The sequence below is a fragment of the Sparus aurata genome, chromosome 9 (assembly GCF_900880675.1).
Source record: "Sparus aurata chromosome 9, fSpaAur1.1, whole genome shotgun sequence".
In the NCBI taxonomy this organism is placed as follows: Eukaryota; Metazoa; Chordata; class Actinopteri; order Spariformes; family Sparidae; genus Sparus; species Sparus aurata.
In genome coordinates, this window is record NC_044195.1 from 31,056,715 (window position 1) to 31,078,542 (window position 21,828).

General features: G+C 40.6%; 3 protein-coding genes across 4 annotated transcripts; 1 reads left to right on the forward strand and 2 right to left on the reverse strand.

Annotated features, from left to right (window-relative positions):
* Positions 1–1,884: 1,884 nt before the first annotated feature.
* On the reverse strand, positions 1,885–6,388 carry LOC115587863 (CCR4-NOT transcription complex subunit 9). The gene is made up of 8 exons (XM_030427937.1): positions 5,990–6,388; positions 5,289–5,474; positions 5,081–5,196; positions 4,453–4,562; positions 4,236–4,345; positions 3,772–3,870; positions 3,564–3,655; positions 1,885–2,855 (listed from the first exon to the last, which is right to left on the reverse strand). The coding sequence occupies exons 1-8, from the start codon at positions 6,005–6,007 to the stop codon at positions 2,687–2,689; spliced, it is 900 nt and encodes a 299-aa protein (XP_030283797.1). The 5' UTR covers positions 6,008–6,388; the 3' UTR covers positions 1,885–2,686.
* A 34-nt stretch (positions 6,389–6,422) lies between these two features.
* Positions 6,423–18,778, forward strand: usp37 (ubiquitin specific peptidase 37). 2 transcript variants are annotated; one of them, XM_030427885.1, is made up of 24 exons: positions 6,423–6,604; positions 7,493–7,721; positions 8,746–8,896; positions 10,255–10,343; positions 10,426–10,559; positions 11,027–11,104; positions 11,360–11,448; positions 11,625–11,718; positions 12,592–12,750; positions 13,031–13,162; positions 13,280–13,403; positions 13,563–13,810; positions 13,935–14,052; positions 14,214–14,293; positions 14,570–14,734; positions 14,951–15,004; positions 15,206–15,353; positions 15,442–15,661; positions 15,748–15,914; positions 16,153–16,213; positions 16,332–16,447; positions 16,675–16,744; positions 17,064–17,202; positions 17,463–18,778. In XM_030427885.1, the coding sequence occupies exons 2-24, from the start codon at positions 7,548–7,550 to the stop codon at positions 17,548–17,550; spliced, it is 2,898 nt and encodes a 965-aa protein (XP_030283745.1). In that variant the 5' UTR covers positions 6,423–6,604; positions 7,493–7,547; the 3' UTR covers positions 17,551–18,778. The 2 variants fall into 2 exon arrangements, with proteins under 2 accessions (XP_030283745.1, XP_030283746.1); XM_030427886.1 differs by having other exon boundaries at positions 10,444–10,559.
* Positions 18,779–19,299: 521 nt separating this feature from the next.
* On the reverse strand, positions 19,300–21,824 carry ybey (ybeY metalloendoribonuclease). Its single transcript, XM_030427953.1, has 4 exons — positions 21,205–21,824; positions 20,948–21,079; positions 20,246–20,314; positions 19,300–19,569 (listed from the first exon to the last, which is right to left on the reverse strand). Exons 1-4 carry the CDS (start codon positions 21,412–21,414, stop codon positions 19,474–19,476), a joined length of 507 nt encoding a protein of 168 aa, XP_030283813.1. The 5' UTR covers positions 21,415–21,824; the 3' UTR covers positions 19,300–19,473.
* Positions 21,825–21,828: the final 4 nt, after the last annotated feature.

Here is a 21,828-nt window from a genome sequence, read left to right on the forward strand (position 1 = left end):
ATGCAGAATTCATCTGAGGTCATCCAAGGACTCCTACTTTTTGATATCTCTTCTCCTTTTACTCAATAGCTAAATCTGATATCTGATAACATTGCAATAGTATGAGAAAAGGCTGATAAAGGACTGTGCTGTACTTTAGACCTGGCAGTGTTCCACATCCTGCAGAGCCTTGATGCTTTACATGCAGTTTTTATTACAATGCCCACCTTGATTTTATACATCCACCGTCCAACATGCAGTGATCATACTGTCACTCAAACAGTCATTTAAAACATCGACTTTCAGTGTTTTAATTACATGACTTAAAACTTTTGTTGTTTATTCAGTTATCACATGTGAAGTAAAGGGGAACACTTCCAGAATATAATGTGCACTAAACATAAAAATAGTGCATTCAAATTGGTTAGTCTGCCTCCTATGATGATGATGATGAGTGTGTTTGAACATGCAAACAAACCCTCAGGGAATATTAGTGTCCAAAAGTGTGGAGGAAAACATCACTTTCCCCATTTTCAACCCACTCACTCTAATGTGCTCTTCCATTTAAAAGGCTCCCTGGACCTGTAATGACTTTAGCTGCTGAAGCTCGTTTCTCATAAAAGGTAAACACACGGTGTATTCTTAGGGAACATCTACCTTGGGGATCAGATTTTCTCACAAATGGAGGGCTCGAGCGAAGGTGTGTCCGCGATACATGACGTCCAGCTCAGTCACTGAGGATAATCGAACCTACGGGGGGCAACAATCTGCTAATGTTCCAGTAAAAGGAAGCGATGGATCATCAGTGAAGTCAGTGAGGCCTTTAGATGAAGCACTCAGTGAGCACGGGTGAGCTCATCTGGCAGACAGATAACACATTTCAGAACCATGACGGAAATATCCAACGATCCATATATATTCACTGGAAAAAGCTACAGATATAGATATTTTATTTAAACAGCATCACCAATAAAACCTCATCACAACATTGCTCGTCTGAACGACTGCAGCTGTTGAGCCCAGACTTTACATATCGAGCTAAAACAGCTCATTGATTGGTTAGTCGACAGAAATTAATCAGCAACTATTCAGATTAATTTCAGTCAGTTAATCAACACTAACAGGTAAATATTCTCAGCTTTAGTTTAGAGGATTTCCTGTTTTTCAAATTTTTTTTGCATCACTGAAATCTGACTTTTGGGACTGTTTGTCCAGATGTGCTGTAATCTGACTAGATACATACTCAAGTACAGTTTTGAGATACTTTACTTGAGCATTTCCATTTGCTGGAAGTTTATACATCCACTCCACAACATCTCCACAACTGCTTGTTCATACACTGTACAAGATAAAGCTAGATGCTCATTTTCATCTGTAGTCCCTCGACAGTTGCCACCACTGATTCATGGTTTACAAATCAGTCAGGATGATGCCGATTTGTAATATTCTGCACAATTAGTCATTTAACTTTTGGTACTTCAAGTTTAAGATGCTGGTACTTTTGTTCTTTTGAAAGCAGGATTTTTACCTGTGTGTACAAGTGTGGGTCTCCTCCGACAGTCCAAAGACCTGAACTACAGGTCAACTGAAGAAGTGTGAGCGGCTGTTTGTACATTCTGTACTTACACTGTTTAAATCACGTTATTTTTGCAATATCTGTACAATTTACCTCACAGTTTAATCTAATTATCTAGCAAATACATATGTTTGTTACTGTAACTGTTTTGAAATATGTATGTTTTTATTTGCAGGAAACTGTAAAGCTACACTGAATAACATTTCCTGCCGCTGGCAAGACAATACATCAAATATGTCCTTGAACACCAATGTCACACCTCTTTTCCAGTGAATAAGACTGCAGCAGTTCCTCCTACTACATGTCAAGGGGACTATTCACATCCCAAGTTGGGTGGAAAAGCGTTTATTTATGAAATTTCTCAAACAAGAGATTTCACTCAGGCCAAAACAAATACAGAGATACACCCACTGCATTACTAAACAAAAGAGACACACCCAGTCATGTAGAAGATTAAAAAGTCTTATTTGAAATGCGAGAAGCCAAAAAAAAAACAAAAAAAAACAACAGCTCCTACTATGAAGTGGAATGTTACAGACAGATACAGTGGTGAAGGGAAAAGACCAGAGCTGAACGATAGATTGGAAGAGCTGATATTGTCAACGGATACCAGTTTATCATTCATATATCAGTATTGATATGTTAACAGAGAGGGAGAAATTGCAGTGCATTTAACGTTTACAGGCTGCATTTTAAATGTACAGTTAGACATGTTTTTCTTATTTCGGCGTACTGTTATTGTTTTAATACTCAAGTTTACCTGTAAAACATCCTCTTCCAGACATATCTTTATCACTATAAAACAAATTTGAGTTTGAGATTTGGTTTATGGCAACACATGTTCACGTCAAAAACGAATACCATCCAATATCTCATTATTGGATTTAAATGATTCTCAAATATCGATATCAGTAATGGCTTTGATCAGTCTGGCCTTTAAAACTTAGATTTGAAAGTTGTGATAGTGACCTTGTGACATACTGCTGTAAATTAATCCATCTATCCAAAAGCAAACAAAATCATCCTCCATCATGTCCTTCACTTTGCAGGCAGTCTTAGCACCACTGTTGGCAAAATACAAAATCTCGACAGTGATGATAGAGTCCCTCTTTGTCAGCTGTTTTGTCCCGATCACTGTGGAGCCAGTGGGATGCCTCTTGCGTCGGTGACTTGTCCCTCCTGCAGGTTCTTCACCAGCTGTGCGAGCCAGCGTTTGGTGGTGGTGTCGTCTTTCAGCACCTGGGCGAAGGTGCTGTCTTTCAGCTGGTCGGGCAGACACTGACGTAGGGCTTCTCTGGCTCTGAGGAAGGAATCACACGGGTTGCAAACCCATTCGCTTTTCTGTCAGATACTCATGTTGTTGACTCTGAATGTTTGATATCTGTTCTTGTTCTTATCTATTTATAGTTTTTTTTTATCTTATTGCTTTTATTGTTTTTAAATCTTCCTTTTTTATTATGTGTCAAACCTCAGGTTTTCTTTATTCTGACCTCACAATGTTCTGCTCTGATTACCCAAAGGCGAATGCATGAGGAGAGTTACTGCTGAGCTGAGTAGACGGATCCAGACACTTCTCATTGTGTGAACAATTACATTAATAGATTAAGTTCAGAGCTGTATTTTAAAATGGCTTTCTTGGATTCTACCAGCAGCCAAAAAGTGCAAAAGTATCAGTTTTATAATTATGTAAGAGGAGAAAAGAAGCAGCATCTATAATAATGTAACCACTTGACTGGAAAGTCATTAATAGAATTGCAATAAATTTATTTTATAATCATTGACCAATTGCTGCAAATAGTGTGTAGACACTTAGTTCTGACCACAAACTGAGAAGCCACTTAACTGACAACAGTCAACACACTGTATTTATGTCATGGCTCCTCCTAGTGGCAAGTACCGATCATTAAATCCTTCTCTAGTAAAGTAAAAAGTTTCCAGTGTTACGAAGGAGCTCAATCACCAGCTGAAGGTAAAACAGGTGAAGTGTATCTGTGCAACAAAGCTCTACCTGAGGTTATCTGAGAGGCGAAGGTAGCAGCGAACAACATGCTTCAAGAGGCGAGCTGATGGTTCTTTAGAGAGCTGGAGCACCATTTTGCCCTGTAAAGAAAAAGATGAAGACAATATTGTGACAGAGGATCTTTACTTCTATTCTATGTCACACTGTGCAGACAGACGAGGACAGTAAATCCAGGTGTTTCTCTGGGGACACTTACAAGGATCATGGCCACGTGGGAGAAACGCTCATACGTCTGACATATATAAGCCAGGCCTGTGTCATCCAACAGGATCTTCTGCAGTATGAACGTAGCCACCTGTTAAACAAAGTGAAGTCAATATAAGTGAGATGTTACCTTGAGTTACAACCCTGAATCAGTAAACTGTCAGATTTTTTGTTTTTGTTTTCTAGAAATAAAGAGTAGAAAAACAAGTCAATTTAACCAGAACCACAGCAGTAATACAGGCTCATACATCTAAGTGAAGGAGAAATTAATATTATGACTGTTAACTTGTAAAAGATGGGAACATTAGGCATTTTAACAGCTGTAGATGATGATGAAGAAAGAAAGAATGGAAAAGGTTGAGACGCAGGTTTGAACAATTACTCTAAAATAACAGTCAAGTTCGGGACAATGTCTGTGAGAGGACTGTTTTAATAACATCAGGAACAGTTAAGTACCGTCTTGGAGAGCTCACTCCCTGACTCCATGATGCGGAGGCACAGCGGGATGATTTCAGTGGTGAGGAGGAAGTTTATCACTTCTTGTTCATCTGTTTTCACCAAGGCACCTGCAGTAAACAAAGAGAGACAGCTTTGTGAGAAAGATAAAGACACAGTTTTGTGGAAATTGCCCTCAATCAAAAAATAAAACACCTAAGGCTGGGGTAAAGGTTACCTATGACTCCGAGGCTGGTGAGTCGCAGGTACTCAAACGGACGGGTTTTGCTCACAGTGTGTAGAAAAGGGTAAAGGAAGAGAGGGATGTGCGCAGCAAGAAAAGCTGACCTGATAAGGAAAGAAGAAGTAAAAACATTTAAATCAAAGTGACCACACTTGTATGACTGTATATACACAGTCAATATCAAACATGAGCTCTGAGGTCACATTTATGAATTTGACTGATAAAAACAAATCCCTACATTAACATTACAACAACTTGAAAAACAGGGATTTAAGCCCTTTTTGTCAGATGAAAGACATATTAATAAAAATACACAGTTTAAAATAGGAAAATAGTCATGTATCATGTCTGACTTACGTAAAGTCTGGGGCACTGCCTTAAACATTTGTAAAAGAATCATACTGTCAAATGAAACACACAAATCCACTCTTGCCAGTGAATTTTGGACGATGGTTTGTGCTCTGAATAAGTTAACCAATTTATGAAATTTTTACAAATTCCAAGAAAATTCTGTCAGATTTAGTGGAAAAAATAGCCTTTGCCCTGAAGATTATGTGGAAACAGCCTATCGGTGCATGGGATAGTTGAAGCTTTCTTTTCTTTATGCTGAATTCCACATTACCTTGTCTCTGGATGTGAGGCAACACACTGCAGAAGTGCCAGGGCATTACACACTCTGTTGGACTGGTGAGCTGTAAGCGTAGGTGGGTTTATAGACGGATAGATGTTCACTATTTCCTAGAAAGAGAAAGAAAATGTATGTTGGTGAAAAAACAGTTACACCTAACATTAAGGCCACACAACAGCAGAAAAAACGAACAGATACAGACCTGCAACAGGGCCGCAATGGTGCCACAGGAGTGCCAGAGCATTGGTGCCAGGTCTGGCACAGACTCCCGCTTCTTACTAAGCTCCAGCAAAGCATTTTCTCTGGTCTCTGGACTGGACAACTCATTGATCCATTGGTAAATCTTCTCCCGGTCCACCTGGGCCAGGGCTGTGACGTTAGTTACAGCCTGTAAGAGTAAAAGGAAAATAATCATCAGAGACTCACCATGCAATTAAACATTAGAGGTGATTATTTGTTTTTTCACTTATCATAACAAAATAACACATTTCATGTGTGTTACCATTAGACACAGCCACAATATAGCTTCACATTATTGACTTGAAGGCGTTATGTAGAAGCAAACAGCTTTAACCTGTACATACTGTACTTTGGTCAAACCTAGAGCTTAAAAATGAATTCTGGTCTCTGGTGAATATCCCTGGATGCCACATGCCAGGCTGAATATGTGGAAATATCAATAAATTGATGGAGAATTCCTCTAGAATATATGATACACATATGAATATTCAACTGAACGTCTTCGGTTTAAATATTTTGTCGGAACAAGATAATAATGTGTATTATTCTGTAACATGGTGTTGACTGAGCAGGTTTTAACAATATTAAAGCAATCTAAAGGGAAACAAAGGGGGAAATGTATGTTCACGGTTGTTACCGTACAGTATGCTATTAGATACTCACCGCTCCCGTCGCCAGCATCCTCTGAAGCTCTCTGTGGTCCCAATGCGTTTTTAAAAAATACTATCTCAGTTGAAGTTTGGAAGTTAACGACAGTAGCAAACTAATGTGGCTGCAATGAAACAAAGTTGGGGTAACTAGCACACAGTAATACGGGCGCTAGCCCAAGCTAGCTGCTAAATATCCCGACAAATGGAACCCGGTACGCGCGTAAATCAACATTACAAGCAACATAACTTCTTATAAACCTTGAGATAGCCGGATTATATTCACATTTTTGTGTATCGAGAACTCGAGAACTCAAAACTAAACGCTACAAATAACATATTTAATCCAGGAGCGAATTTTTGTTAGCAGGGAGATGCAACCTACATACAAATAATCAAAGTATCGCGAGAGGTGGAGCGCACGTTCTCTCGCTTATCATTTCCGTTGTAAATTTTCACATTCCCGCCATCATCGCGCAGTGTTGCGAGGCGTCGTGTGCGGGTCCACTGTCAACAACATACGTACTGGGCAGCAGGTGAATGCCGGCAAAACAGTCTTTCTACCCTCGGAGGACCTACGGAAACAATACTGTGATTTAAAAGTTTCAAGGCGAGCACATATCATCGACCGGTAAGGAACTGCGACGATGAAACCACACTGTGACACTGTTTTCATCACCATATTACAATCAGGCAAATTAGCCAGTTAGCTAGCTCCCGCTAGCCTGCTAGCCGACATGCTAATGTCGGCCTCCTCCATCCATTCAGCGTCTGTAGATGAGAGGACGGCATCACAGACATTCAGCTTGGCTGCAGTGTCAGCCTGGATGTCTTTTCCTAACTTTGGTGGTTTTGCACATTTTGTGACTGTTCGTCTTGTCAGAATAACGTTAAGAAGTGAGGAGCGGTGGTCTTTAATGTGTCGTGCACCCTCGCCTGTCTTAGCTGCTGCGATACAGATTGGCTGTTTGGCTAGTTTGATGGCTAATGCAAACCAGGCTTCATTGGCTCCTAATGGAACCGCTAGCCAGCTAACACTGGTGGCGTGAGTTTTCCCACTTTGCAAACAACCACTCGTGTTTACTGCGTGTGTGTCGTCTGTTATGGCACAGTACAGCGTTGAAAACGTGTCGGTGCTGTTAAGTTGTCATGCTATGCTGCCTGGTGTTCATATGGAGTTTGTTGTGACTTTCAACAAGCGCTCAGCAGTGAAGCGTTGGCATCAGTGGGCTAGCTTAATGGCGTTATTGTGTGTTTTATGTTGGGTAACATATACTAAGAAAAGTCAAAGTGTTTTATGTTTTAGCTGCTATATTGGCGGTGATGAATGACGGGGATTAAAGGCATTTCAGATGATCTCTCCACGGAGCAATGACATTAATGATGGTTATTTGGTGGCACCGATATGGTTAAAGCTTGACATTTATTATCTTCACTATGCAGACTAGACATTGAGAGTGCGTTTTAAATGTCACACCGCGGTTGTACTAGCAGCTGATTTAATTTCCCCCTTGTTTAGGATTTGTCTGATCACAGGTCCCAGCCTCCAAAGTGCACCAACTGGATAGTAAGCCATGGCAACCACAGTGCCCAAACTCTCCAGCAGTGGCGCTGTTAAGATCCGCTTCAGCAGCATGGACCAGGGTACCACCAGGTGGAGAGAGGGAACTTTTGAGATTCTGGAAAAAGACAACAAAGTCAACCTCTGTCTCAGATTCAACTGTGGTGGAGCTTCCAAAACGTTCCAGGTATGGTTCACTTTGTTTAATTTTAATTTGTTCAATAATTGTGAAGTATGTTGTTTTTTTTATTGTGATATTCATGAACTGACACTCATTGTTGGAGACATCTGTCTCATCTATAGGAATTTGTTTACAGCAATCTTTGGTGTTTCTTCCTTTTTTATATAAATGTCAAAAACCAGCAAAAGATAGCAGCTGATGATACATTTTCCTGCTGGGGGTTGAAAGCTTAAGAAACAACAAACAGATTCTAGGACATCGGGTACCAGGTTATTGTGCAATGCAAGCTTGTTAATGTTATTAGTAACACGTGTGCTTTTCCTATTTTTACTTCCTACTATAACTCATGTGTGTACAGCGGTAATCAAAGGAATATTGTAATACCTGCCAACCCTGGCTGTTGCACAGTTCCTGCTCTGTCTCAGGTAATTAGTTGGCTAACAGTTTAAATCAAATAACTGACTGGCTTGAGTAGTGTATTGTTTATCAAGCTAATAAATGTCTGAGCATCTTGCACAGGAGCCAGTCACAAAATAACAGTACACAGTCAGACCATCTGAATGAGATGTAGGTGTCATATTTGCTAAAGAACAGGGTGGTGCGAGGGCGCCCTGATGCAACCCAAAACTAACACACGTTGGCTCACAGGTTGTGTCTAAGGACTGAAACAAAATATTCATGTTTATGTAACCATACTTTAGCAAATAGTTTAAATGTGGCAAGTTGGATTCTGCTGCTGCTGCAGGAGTGAAGATTTTCATGCCACCTTTAGAGTATTCAAGAGTGAAACGATGGTTGATAATTTCAAATGGCACACAAACTCTAATTGCGCTGATGGGGGTTCAAGTCTTGGATCAGGATCAGGTCCTGACTGAGTTGGATTTCTGACATGATGATCTTGGGCAAATTTTCCTCAGCTTGTTCTGTCATAAACTAATCAAATTTTGATTTAATAGTGAATCAATAATGTTTTCTTGCAGTATGTATTTATTTGTGGTTATTTATAGAACAAAAACCTGTTGTCTTGCAGCTGAACCAGAACGTGAAGACTATCAGCCAGAATTTAAACCGGATCCAACTGACTTTGAAGGACAGCAGTGCCATCACTCTGGATAAGATGCCCCCGACTCTGGTCCAGAGGACCAGGGAATACCTGGAGAAGCTGAAGCAGACAAAGACAAGTGCGTAATTACACCAATGCTCGTTTTATAATCTTCCAAAGCCTTGTTGATTCACGTCTAAGTGAATGAGGACAACCAAAGCAACACAATTCTTAATTGTAATGTTGACAGTTACATTTTATCTGTATTTTGGTTCATCCACTGATGATTTTGCAAAATATGAAGTCATTATTTTTCGACAATTTTAAGTTCTGGACAGAATTTCTTAGGCTAAATGTGCAACAAACATTGATACATTTAAAACATACATGTCTTAAATTCCAGCAGATGTATTTTGATTTGATTTGATTTTGATATGTTGAGTGTTGTGTTACGGTTATGTTTCTTAATGTTTGTGGTTCATTTCAAGTGAAAATGCTTAGTGACTTTCAAGTCAAACACATCTTCGCTGTACTACTTGTCATGTCTACTCATTTGAGAATTCTTTTTTTTTTAATTAATTTAATATTTTTTTCTGGTTTCATGATTGTGGTCCCTTGTACTTCATTGATTCAACCAAATGCTGTATCCATCTACTGAGACCTTGTTTTAAAATGCAACATAGACTGAGCAGATGGTCGGACTGAGCCAGACACCGGCTACTACAAGACACACGAGCCACAGACTCAGAAAAACGGCTCAAATTAGCTTTCCTGCTATAGTCTCCCTCTTATCTAACTCATAAACAGAACACTCGCTTTGTCCTGAACCTTAGTTTGCTGAATGAGCGACAAAAATAAACATTCAAAGAGGAAAGTTCATTGTTGATGTCAGTTTGCAGGCTAGATGGCTAATTAGCTGTTGAGCTGTAAATGTCACTTGGCTCTGATTAGATGCTGGCGTGGTCCTTACTCCTCAACACCACTAACATTATACTGTCTGCCAATGACATGTAGACTACAGTGCATGTTTTTTGTCAGTTCCTCCAGTCGCTAAAGAGGAAAACTATTTTTCTGAGTACAGTCTTTTAAAAAAAAAACATGTTGACATTATTTTACACTAGAAAAAGTGACGACTAAATGTAGCTTCAGTTGGACTTTATGATGGCCTCAGATAAAGAATGGCATAATTACAAAAAATACTAGTTGCTCATTTTCTGAATTTTTAAATTGAGTAAATAATGATACAACCAGACCTCGTGTTTGTTGCAATTTCCCATAATCCTAAAGCTTGGTATTTAAAACCCTATTATGACGGCACAATTTTATAAAACTCCCGTCCCACCAAAACAGTACAATGAACAATCTGTCAGAATAAACCGAGTATACGGGGCTAATGTCACTTGTGGTGTTTTGTGAGAAGGGGATTCATAACATCTTTTCAGTCACATACTTTGTCCTGACGTCTTCGCCTCCTTCTTCTTCTTACTTATTGTGCAGTTTTAAAATCATCGCATGGAAGCGCAAACTTCAGTGTGCTTGGGAATCGCTCTGTGAAAAATGAGACCAGTCCATCAGGGGAGAGACAGGTAAACAAGCACATAAAATTGTTTTTTTTAACATGATAATATTAAGACAAAACTTGCGCTTACATTTGACTCAAATATTCAGACTCCTAACATCTTCCAGACAACACCGAGGCGGCAGAGTGCAGAAGGCCGGGAGGACACGACACCAAGGAAGCCTCTGGGCAGCCCGAGTAGAGCTGCCTCCACTCCCACTCGCACTGGACTCTCTGAAAATAGGTAGGACGGAAACTCATGTAGCTGCTATTTGAACTACATCATGTAACAGTTTGATCTTTTTTAAACACAACCTCAGGTAATTCAACTTCGCAATTATTCATACAGATATCAGCCTACAAAAATCTGAAATTACTTTGCGTCAATCTTGTGGTGTTTTCTTTTTAAAAACAAACCCACAAAATAAAAATAATTATACAGATAAAAATGGCAACTGTGACTGTTCAGCTTTCTCAAAGTGAATGTCCAGAGTGTGTAGAGGCAGTCTGACAAGATCAGTTTAAAAATCCTTTATTCGTGAATGGATACGCCTTCTACAAGAGTTATTTGTTCTTTGTGTATGCAGACAAAAATAGCAAGTCCTTGGTCTCCATTCCTTGTAGATTTCTCACACTCGTCATTTTTAGGTGTTAGATTTTTGTCTTTCAGTTTCAGCTAGGGACGTTAATTTTTCTGTCTCTGTTCTTCAGGAGCGAGAAGAGAAAAAGACTCCTTAACTCTGAAAGCGATCTAACTGAGGACTACCCCAAGGAAAATGACTCTTCAAGGTAAAAGCAACACGCCTCACCTTCCAGACTAAACTGTGGTCAGGATGCACATGGAATAACCTGACTTGTGTTGCCCTTTGTTCCACTATAAGTACTGGGCAGATACCAGAATGTTGATATATGATGTTATGTAAGTTGTATCATTTATATGTGTAGATCAAAATGTCTTAAACAAAGTTCAACCAAAAGGTTTCAACATTCTCTTAATTGTTTTACAGTCATAACGTAACAAAATATGTATTTACACTTTCTCAGCAACAACAAAGCCACTTCAGATCCATCCAGGAAGTTTCTGTTGAGCTGTAAAGAGAAGTTGAAGCAGGCAGAGGAGAACAGGAGCTCAGGTAAACTTCTACCTCTGTATATCTCTGGTTTTACGTTCAGATGCTTGGTAGAATTCATCCTGCAGGTTAAATTTACAAATGTACGGTTTTAGAACACTTTTGAGACAGTAGATGGAAACATAAACCAGCAGACCTAAAACTTACTTTCATTAAACTTTTCTTCTCTTTACCTTCAGCTCCACTGGCGTCAACTCCTCTTCAGCCAACGTCATTCTACGGCAGCCGATCTGTGACTAAAGACTACAGCCAGAGTCACGCTTTCCTGGACAGGTGAGTTTCTTTTAGTGGGGCAGAGTTGAAGTGAACCTCTCGCCAAAATGCAACCCAGGCTTCTTTTGTGAATGTACCCGAGTCAGATGTTTGCGTAAAAGCAAAAGAAAGCATCACTTTTAAGATTGACAGCATTTTCGTTTTTGGGTCAAACCCATTTTCAATGGGAGTGCTACGGGCACTTTAGTGATAGCATCTAAATCTCTATTTTTAAAACACTAAGAAGGCTCGACACGACATGAAACTTTGCTTGTAGTATCACAAGGGTCTCTACACATGAACACGAGCATTGAGAACATTGTTTGTGTACACAGTTTATTAAAAAAGAGAGTTTTTGAACAACTCACGTTAGCAGTTGCTTGTTCAGCTCGCCGCCGTCCTGCCAGCCGAGAAGTATCGATCCCCAAGTGCGATGTAACATGGAGGAGAGCTACTGTAGAACGCTCCTAAAGCTTAGTTCCATATAAATGCACAAATAATTTGTTGTTTTGTTATAAGCAAAAAACAATATTGACCTCGAGTTGAAAAAGGAGCCTCATATGGAGTCCATTCATTCGCATTCGGAGATCGATACTCCTCGACTGGCAAGATGACCACTATCTGACTTTTCTTGGCAGCTCTACTCGTCTGCTTCTCCATGTGAAGATACTTTAGCAATACAGTAAAATATACTTTTGGCGTCCTTTTCATCCAGCAGGAGAGTAGTGTCACATTATTGCACGTCTACTTTATCATCTACGATTTTGGCTTTGAATTACAGAAGAGATTAGTAGTGTTCAAGACAGAATTCTAAATGCACTTAAATCTGGATGCGAGGTTAAAGGATGTAATTATGGTGAGAGCAGTGATTTGACTTTGTTTAATCTTTACTAGGCCATCCAGTACAGCACAGAGCACCTCAGTCAAGAGAAGCCTCATGCTGCCCAATCACTCCACTCCCTTCAAGAAGGTACGTCCCTCCTCTGTGGACTACGGTGGCTGGAACAAGCAGCGGCCCTCCACTCTGGCCCAGCCTCAGCCGCCACTGCAAGGGTAAGAATAAACCACTTTATGTGATGAGAGACTGGATTGCATTTATATTGAATATTGTGAAACCAAATTAAATACAAGGGGCATCAGAAAGAGATGTTTCGGCAAGAAAAAAGTCGTTTCCAAGCGGCCGTTTAGCTTTTCTGATTCCACACAAACATTTGTAACATTGTCAAAGTCGTGTCTCTCAGTCCTGAAAAAGATTAATTCTGTTACCAAATTCAAGGCCTTATATGACTCTTCCTCCTATTTTTGTCTTCAACTTTTTCTTTGTATCTTTCAGATTCTCTAACCTTGGCAACACTTGCTACATGAATGCCATCCTGCAGTCCCTCTTCAGCCTCCCCTCCTTCTCCAATGACATGCTGAAGCAGGGCATCTCATGGAAGAAAGTGCCCATCAATGCACTGCTCAGGTACCACGTCAGGCTCTCCCTTTTTCAAATCTAGCTTAAAAGCGCTTGTTGAAAAGCTGCAGAGAGAAATGTTTTAAAACATTTTTAATTTCTCTGTGATATCTTTGCTGCCTGCAGGCGTTTTGCTCACCTTATGGCAAAGAAGGATGTGGGCTGTCCAGAGACAAAGAAGGACCTCTTGAGGAAGGTGAAGAGTGCGATCTCCTCCACAGCTGAGCGTTTCTCTGGAAACATGCAGAATGTAAGTACCTGGAAAAAGTAGCGTATTCAGATTGTCTTTAGATGATACAGATGGATGTATTCCCTTGTACTGTTTGTAAAGTATTTTATCTGCGCATAACACTCCTCATATTCACTTATTTAGCTCAATTATGTCCATGCGTGTCACCATGTTCACCAGGATGCTCACGAGTTTCTGAGTCAGTGTTTGGACCAGTTAAAGGATGACGTCGAGGAAATGAACAAGAGCCTGACGAATGAAGCTGCAGCAGCCTCGTCATCCTCTGTGGTGGGTGAGAACGGCCAGGAAGCAACGTCGTCTGCAACCAAGACGGAGCCGGGTGAAGAGGTGGACACCTCCCGCATCTACACCTGCCCCGTGGCGGTCAACATGGAGTTTGAGGTGCAGCACACTATCATCTGCAAAGGGTGAGGCGTTATTCCTGCTGGATCCTCTGAGTTTATCCTTGCAGTGTGTCTGTTTCTATCGCAAAGCGTTGACGCTTTGGGAAAAATTAATTGTGCGCTATAACTTTTTTATTTTGCTCTGCAGCTGTGGCGAGGTGGTAACCAAGCGAGAGCAGTTCAATGACTTGTCCATCGACCTACCACGCAGAAAGAAAACACTCCCACTTCGCTCCATTCAGGATTCCCTGGATCTCTTCTTCAGGGTGAGTCTTTTCAAAGAACGGATTCTATGAACAGTGAATCTTTAGCCACTTTCCCAGCCAGCTTGTTGTTTTTCTTTTGAAAGTAACAAAGTGTCCTACATGAAACAACAAGGACTTTTTTAAATATGTAGTAATATATAAGTAACATTTTGCTTTTGCAGATGGAGGAAATTGAGTACTCGTGTGAAAAGTGCAACGGGAAAGCAGCAACTGTTACACATAAATTCAGCAAACTGCCCAGGTATGTATACACAGAAAACTTGGGGTTTTAATAAATCAGATTCCAGCTTCTTAATTGTGAATACTTTCTCATATTGCCCTTGAGAAGATGTCATGCTCATCTTAAAATACTTGATACTTGATGTTTTTAGAGCTGAGCAGAAGTTCACTGCATTTCACAGATGTTTAGTAGCCATTCAGCCATAATTGGAATCACAACTTCCATCTTTATTCATCCGTTGGTCATAAGAATAAAAGAATGTCTTGATGAATTTCTCATGTATTCCTCTCCTTGCAGAGTCCTCATCCTCCACCTGAAACGGTACAGCTTTAACGCTCAGCTGTCGCTGAACAGCAAGCTGGGCCAGCAGGTGGTGATCCCCCGATACCTGACCCTGCTGTCCCATTGCACCGAAACCACACGGCCCCCTGTTAGTCTCGGCTGGAGCTCCCAAGCCTCCATGTAAGACATTCTGAAATAAAATGTGTAAAAAATAACTTTGAAGACTTCACAGTCTGGGTAATTACATCCTGAGTGATTGAGTGAGTCATTCGGGTTTTAGTGAAAGCTTTGCAATTAATCTGGATACATTAGATCCGGTCCCACTGGCTGAGAGAGGATGGTTAATGAACTGAAAGAAAACATTAGGACTTTAAATGTTTTCTTTGTTGCTCTCAGGTCCAGAACACTTAAAACGTCACCGTTGGTCAACTCCTCCACAGCACCTCTTCGGTAAGTACTGCAAGACGTGAACCAAAAAAGAAGGAAATGGTACATTCGCGCTGGACACGACACGCTATAAAGAACAATTCTGTTGTCAGCCTCTTTGAGAAAGTGTGTGTGTGTAATCTGACACATGTTGTTTGACTAAATAGGACTTAAAGTGCTTCTAGTTTTTCATGTAAAGCTAATCCGTGACCGGTGTCTGTGTAGAAGGATTGGAGGGAAAGTGGCCAACTCCACCTGCACCTCAATCCTTGTGGACTCTGACTGTGAAGAAGAAATTAATAGGAAGGTGAGCACGAGCCGCAAGCGACGCCTCAGCAGCTGTCTGCCTGATGACGACGACCGACCGGAAGAGGTGAATTTTCTGACAGACCTGAACAACTAAAATGTAGCCTTCTTTTCTCGTCTCTGTTACTGTTTTGACACTGTCTTCTGTGTTTCAGCGGAGAGCAGCAATAGATTCAGCAGACTTCGGTGGCATAAATGATGACGAAATGTTAGAGGCTGTGCTGGAGATGAGTCGGCAAGAGGCCGGGCTATCGGCTCCTCCCCCCATGGAGGATGAGCCGACAAGCAGCCCTGACACCGGCTTTGGAGACACAGATGCCCATGACCTGGCCTATCACACAGATTTGCTGGAAACGGACACCAAGCAGCCTGCAGGTAGTCCAAGATCGTGATGTGTTTTTATTGGAGTTACCCTTACTAGTATTTCAGTATTACATAATTGATGTGTCGATCTTGTGTAGATGTTCTGGATTCCCTGGACTTGACCATGGATGAGAACAAGGAGAACCAGACTCCAGAGGGTGTGCAGCAGCAGGGAGAACTGGACTGGGTCCAGCAGTACAGTCTGGATCAGGAGAGGGAAGAACAGGAGCTACAGCAGGCTCTGGCCCAGAGCCTCCAGGAGCATGTAAGATTAAAGACCACGTGACTCCTGCAGGGCTCTGCCTTCAGAAGGGAACAATGATGCTGCATCTACATTCTGTGTTGTTGCACTGTAATGCTATAGAACAGTTGCGTCTATCAAATATTTAGACAACTTCAAGACGCTTAACACCCAGCAGTCCCAGCCGGAGTGAAAATGCAATGTTGAAAATTTGCACACTAAATCTCAATAATGTACCTTTCCTCCACTTCACCCCATGTAGGAGGCCCAAGAGATGAGAGAGGATGATGATCTGAAGAGGGCCACAGAACTCAGTTTGCAAGGTAAGAACCAAGTTTGTTGAGTAGCTGGATTTCTGGCCCTGATAATCACATGTTGAGCATATTTGGCAGTAGTCAGCTGATGCCTGACCAGTATCGATGTCTGATCGTCACCCAACAGAGTTTAACAACTCTCTGCCCGAGCTGCTGTGTTCAGATGATGATTCTGGAAACGAGGACGTGCTGGACATGGAGTACACTGAAGCAGAGGCCGAGAACCTGAAGAGGAACGCTGAGGTACTCAACATCCTGCTGCTACACAACTAGTGTGGTCTGATTATCTTAATCAATTCCACTATATTCTAAAAAGTAACTATTGTGCACTACAAATACAATGAAGTAAAAGAAGTCTGCATCAACTTATTTACCAAACATTTCTAACTGTTCTGATGATAAAAAGTATATATTGAACAACGCTGAACCACTTTGATTCACAGTAACCTTTTAAATGTTGTAATCCACAGAGCGGAGACTTGGCCAACTCTTTCAGACTCATCAGTGTCGTCAGTCACATCGGGAGCAGCTCCTCCTCCGGTGAGCTCACACTGAGCTGTTTTACATTTACTCTTTTGCATACAAGACTTGATGTCTGCACATAAACCTTGACTCACAGTACTTGTACCCTAAGACAGACAGAAGTATTTTAATGTTTGGTTTCAGTAATGATGTAGGAGTGTAAAACAGTAACTTGACACAAAAACGTGGAAAATGATTTTAAATGCTGGTAAAATCACCTGCCAGTTTTTGGTTTAAAATGATGACATCATACCTATCTTTAGGCGCATCATGACACATAAATTCCTGTCTTTTCTCGAGTGTCCACAAACCAACTGTAATTTATTTTCCACTCAAGGCCATTACATCAGCGACGTGTACGACATGAAGAAGCAGTCGTGGCTGACCTACAATGACCTGGACGTGTCGCGCACACAGGAAGCAGCCGTCCAGCGAGATCGTGACCGCAGTGGTTACATCTTCTTCTACATGCACAAGTGAGTGAAGAGAATAACTAGATACTGTCTTCAATAAGTCATTGTTATCATGGTGAAACAGTCGGATCCTGACAGCCTCTTTGATGAAACATTTCTAGGTTTTTATGTTGAATACAGAAATACAGAAACCTCTGTTGGTTTTTCTTCTTGAGCACTTGTGTGAATACTTCCTTAATGTAAAAATACTTCAGTGAGAAGTTCCTGTTGGAGGGCATTACATGATAGTCTGTAAGAGTCGTGTCTATGTTGTGTGTCTTCAGGGATGTGTTCGAGCAGCTGTCTGAAATGGAGAGATCTGGAGCCAACGCCACTTCAGAGGCAGGGAGAAACGTCCTGCAGCCGCTCTGAGTGCCACATCTTTGGACACATCCACAGCTGAACCCTGCTATAGATGGGAGTTCTCCTCTGAACAGCCTTGAGTACTACTGATTGCCGTCCTTTTTTTGGTCGTCTTCAGGCACTTCTTTTCCTCTACAACAGACTAAATGGCCTGCTAAACTAGCACCTGTGAATGCCAACGCAGGTGCTAAACTGTCTAGACTCTTGAAATACCAGAAATGCAGTTAAAATGTTCAGTGGATCAAAGTTTGCCTCCATGTTTTTGGGGCTGGAGTTTTTCTTTGCTATGATTTTATCAAACAACTGTTTTTTCGTTTTTTGTTTCTTTTCCTTCTTCGTTTGTTTCTTGATACACTTCTTTAAACTTTAATGCCGTTCATTCAGACTTTCACTTAAGATCAACTATCACACCAGATGCTGCTGGTGCTTCATGGATTGTATGTTCTGCAGACCCTTTATTTCCCATATAAAACTAAATAAAGATATATTCTATGTTGGAGTATAAGCTATAATAGAGTTAGAGGGTTGTTGTATTTAGCGGGTACATTTGGTGCAATATTTATGTTCTGGCACAAACTGGCCAATTCAAATCAGCTTTCTATCACTGAGAGTGTGTGTGTGCGTGTGTGTGTATGTTTGCCCACTTGCTTTCTGTGCTTGATTTATGGCCTAATTTGTGTGTGTGTGTGTGTGTGTGGTTGTCTCCATATTATAGATTTAAGAAAAATCTGTCATCTTAATAACACAGCCTGTTTTTAATGAGCTTTTCTCAGTAAATCCCACTTTATTCTTTTGGAGTTTTGACCTTGTGCCTCCCGAGAAAACTTTTTATAAATATGTAAAAAAAGCTTTACTTTGACAGTTGCACAACCTTTTTGTTTATGGATATGTTTGTCAACGACGTGTAAGTCAGATTATCATTATAAAAAGCCAAGATTTTCTATTTATTGCAGCATATAGGGGTTGATTTTATCTAAATTAACCCATTAAGATACGCCACGGCAAAATAGAAGTCATTACAACTAGATCACCAGGGAAGCTAGCTATAGAGTAATGTCTCTTATTTCACCATCTTTAAGGCCAGTATACAGTTCTTAACACTTTAGACCTCTGCTAACGCTGTTCCACTAGTTCCTATCAGGCGTGCTTGCTTATAGAACAGGGAAAGAGGAAGTATTTTGCTATTCTAGAAACTGGTTGTACAGGTCTTGTTTGTTACACTGTAATAATAAAAAAAGTCACATTTCAGTACACCACATTTAACGAGTTACACTGAAAACATGTTGTCTGCTGGACATAATCAGACCATGCAACACATGAAAATCTACATAACATAGCATTAAAGAAAGATCAGTATGGACTGAATATATTCTTGATACCCAGTCCTTTTATGATTTGGTTTTTAGGAGGAGACTCCTGGAGGTACAGTATTGTTACACCATAGTAAAACCTGACTTTGACAGCAGACAAAACATGCATTTGTTCTGTTATTTTCTGTCTGCCTTGAATTTCTGAAACATTGCGCTTTCCTGAACATCCTTTCCCAGATGCAGTGTAAAGAGGGTGAAATGTATTTGTGAAGTAAAAATGAACAGCTTTTTCTACCCTTCATACACAACTGACTCTTCCTAAAGCAGATTTTAATAAAATATTACAGTGAAAGTGCACAGACTTTTTTTTTATTATTTGATGTTTAAAACCCTTTAACAACACTCGCATCCAGTGTTTTGAAAAAAGGAAATCCAGAATCAAGCTTCGCTCATTGTGATCCTGGAGAAGATGGCATCCAGTGTACGTTTATTCATGATTGAAGGAATTAATAAAATAATGTTTTATTCAGACAGACGGTACAGGCCCATGAACAACAAAATCAAGCACCATAGCGCAGGTAGTGCAAGTCGTGCAAGTGTAAAGGAACAGGTGATGTCACTGTCACCTGTCCTGAGAACATCTCTTCATCAGCGGCTCCAGATGTCTTCCTGTGAGTCTGTTGTACTCACTGAGAATGTATTTTTCTCTCTGCAGCATCTGGAAACAAATTTAAAAGAAACATTTTTAAACCGTATCCCCTGTGATAATTTACAGTAGAGCTGCAATGACAAAGTGTTAACTTTTAGATGATCAACAAATCAGTCAGTAATTTCTTTCTAACTTATTAGAGCTTCTTACATCTGAATATTTGCTGGTTTCTTTCCTCTATGACAGGAAACTTAACTGAGTTTTGAGCGAAACGAGTTTTGAGGACATCATCTTGGACTTTTTCACTACTATCTGACATTTTATAGAGCAATCAACTGAGTAAATAATCATGAAGATAATCATTACTGTCCGCTCTACTTAAAATTTTAAAGTAAATTAAATTGTGGTTCATAAGGAACAAAAATTTACTTTGTATAGAACCCAAAAACCATAGAAGCAAACCATAAATAAAATCACCATCTAAACAATTATCCAAGCAGACTTGGCTATGTGAACATGTGTTAGGATGTAGATGCTTGAGAGATAAAACAATGCATTTCAAGGGTCACGGCGGTTTTCTCCAGGTCGTTTGTACCTTTCTTTTTTTGGTTGAATTGACAGCAATAACTCTTGAACAGTTCCCATTACTATAAATCACCCACAACCCTGCAATGAATATTTTTGTATACCAAAGAGAAAGTGACCTGTTTGAATGTGCTGTGAAACGTGTAATCTCCATACAAACCTCAGTCCACTCTTCCTCTGTCTCGTGTCTGTAGCCCAGCAGGTGACAGATACCGTGTGCAGTGACGACCTGACACGTGAAGCAGAAGAGGAACAATTAACCGCAGCCCGACTCATATATATCTGTTGGCTTATTTTATGTATATCGGTATCCGTGTGTATGTTGTCAGATATGTGCAGAAAAAGAAGACTGTTCGATTATCATGCAGAAAAAGATGCTTGAGTAGTTTATGATTTAATTCCAAGTGAAGTTTCAATGGACTGATGATATTTTAGACAATAAAGTGTATTGCTGAACTATAACATATCCTGCTTCCATTACATATCTTTGTCTCAAGTGTTTGATATTCATATTCAGGGCAACAATGTGTGTATATTTGCCTATAAAGACTGTTGATATTGAGCTTTTTACTCCCCAATATTGGTTAAGGAGGTTGAAAGGAAGGATGGTGGAAGACCAATTTTTAAGACCTGATTTAAGCTGCTTTCTATCAACATTTGATTTATCTAAAAACACTCAAGTGCCAATACATAACTCGCAACAACAAATGTGCACCTTGAAAAGAAAATGTCTCTAAATCTGAACAAATGTAAGGAGGTGGAACTCAATGAGCAATTATCAGCCTGCATCCCTGAGAGGTGCAACAACTTCTGGTTGATCTGAGATGATATGAAACGTGATGAACACACACAGTCTACTCACAGTGAGGGCTCCATGCAGGTCCAATGAGTCCTCCTGACACTGCTTCATCACAAACTCTACCCCCAAGAAAATGTCCCCCAGGTTCAGCTCATCTCTGTAGAGGGGGCATGGCAGCTTACCAGGTCTCAGGTCCTAAAAAAACACACACAATTATGACTATTTAAATTAGTGAAAACTCTAAAAAATGAAAAGGAAATTCTTGGTGACCTCCTATTTGGTTGTATGGAAGCAGGTGGCTGGCATGCTGTCATGTTTACCTCATAGAATGGAAATGAGAGGACATCCGTGGGCACATTTTTCTTCCTGTATATGTTATTAATCTGCTGGATCCGGTTGTTATCCACGCAGATGATGCCCAGGTCAAATTTCTGGACGCCCAGTATGTGTCTCAACATATCAACGTCCCGGCGCAGCCTGGCGCGGCGGAGAGGCACCACCTTTTGGAGGTTCCGCAGTACTACTCCCATTGTAAAATTCGGCGAAAAAAGAGAAAACGGCTATTAAAAAAATCTTGAGACATAGGTGAAAGTCTAAGCTAACCCACTTCCGACGACGGGCCGTTACAGTAATTCTGTGGCGGTGAATGTTGACAACAACCGTGGGTCAGTTTTCCGTTGGACGGGAGCGACGTTCAGCCATTCCGGGCAGGCGAGAAGACAAGGTGACGCGTCCCGGCAGAATCAGCGTATAGTTCCCCGAAGGCGACTATAAAAAGGTGCTCATGGTTGTGTAGATGTAGAAATATACTTGAAAGAAATAAAACATGTTCTATAGTTTATGGAAAGTAGTCGCTTGCCCGTTCAGCAGCCATTCGAGCAATAAAAAAGGTCGCGGCGTTAGCAACCGCGGAACGGACTTTAGCATCAGGGCTGACAAAAATT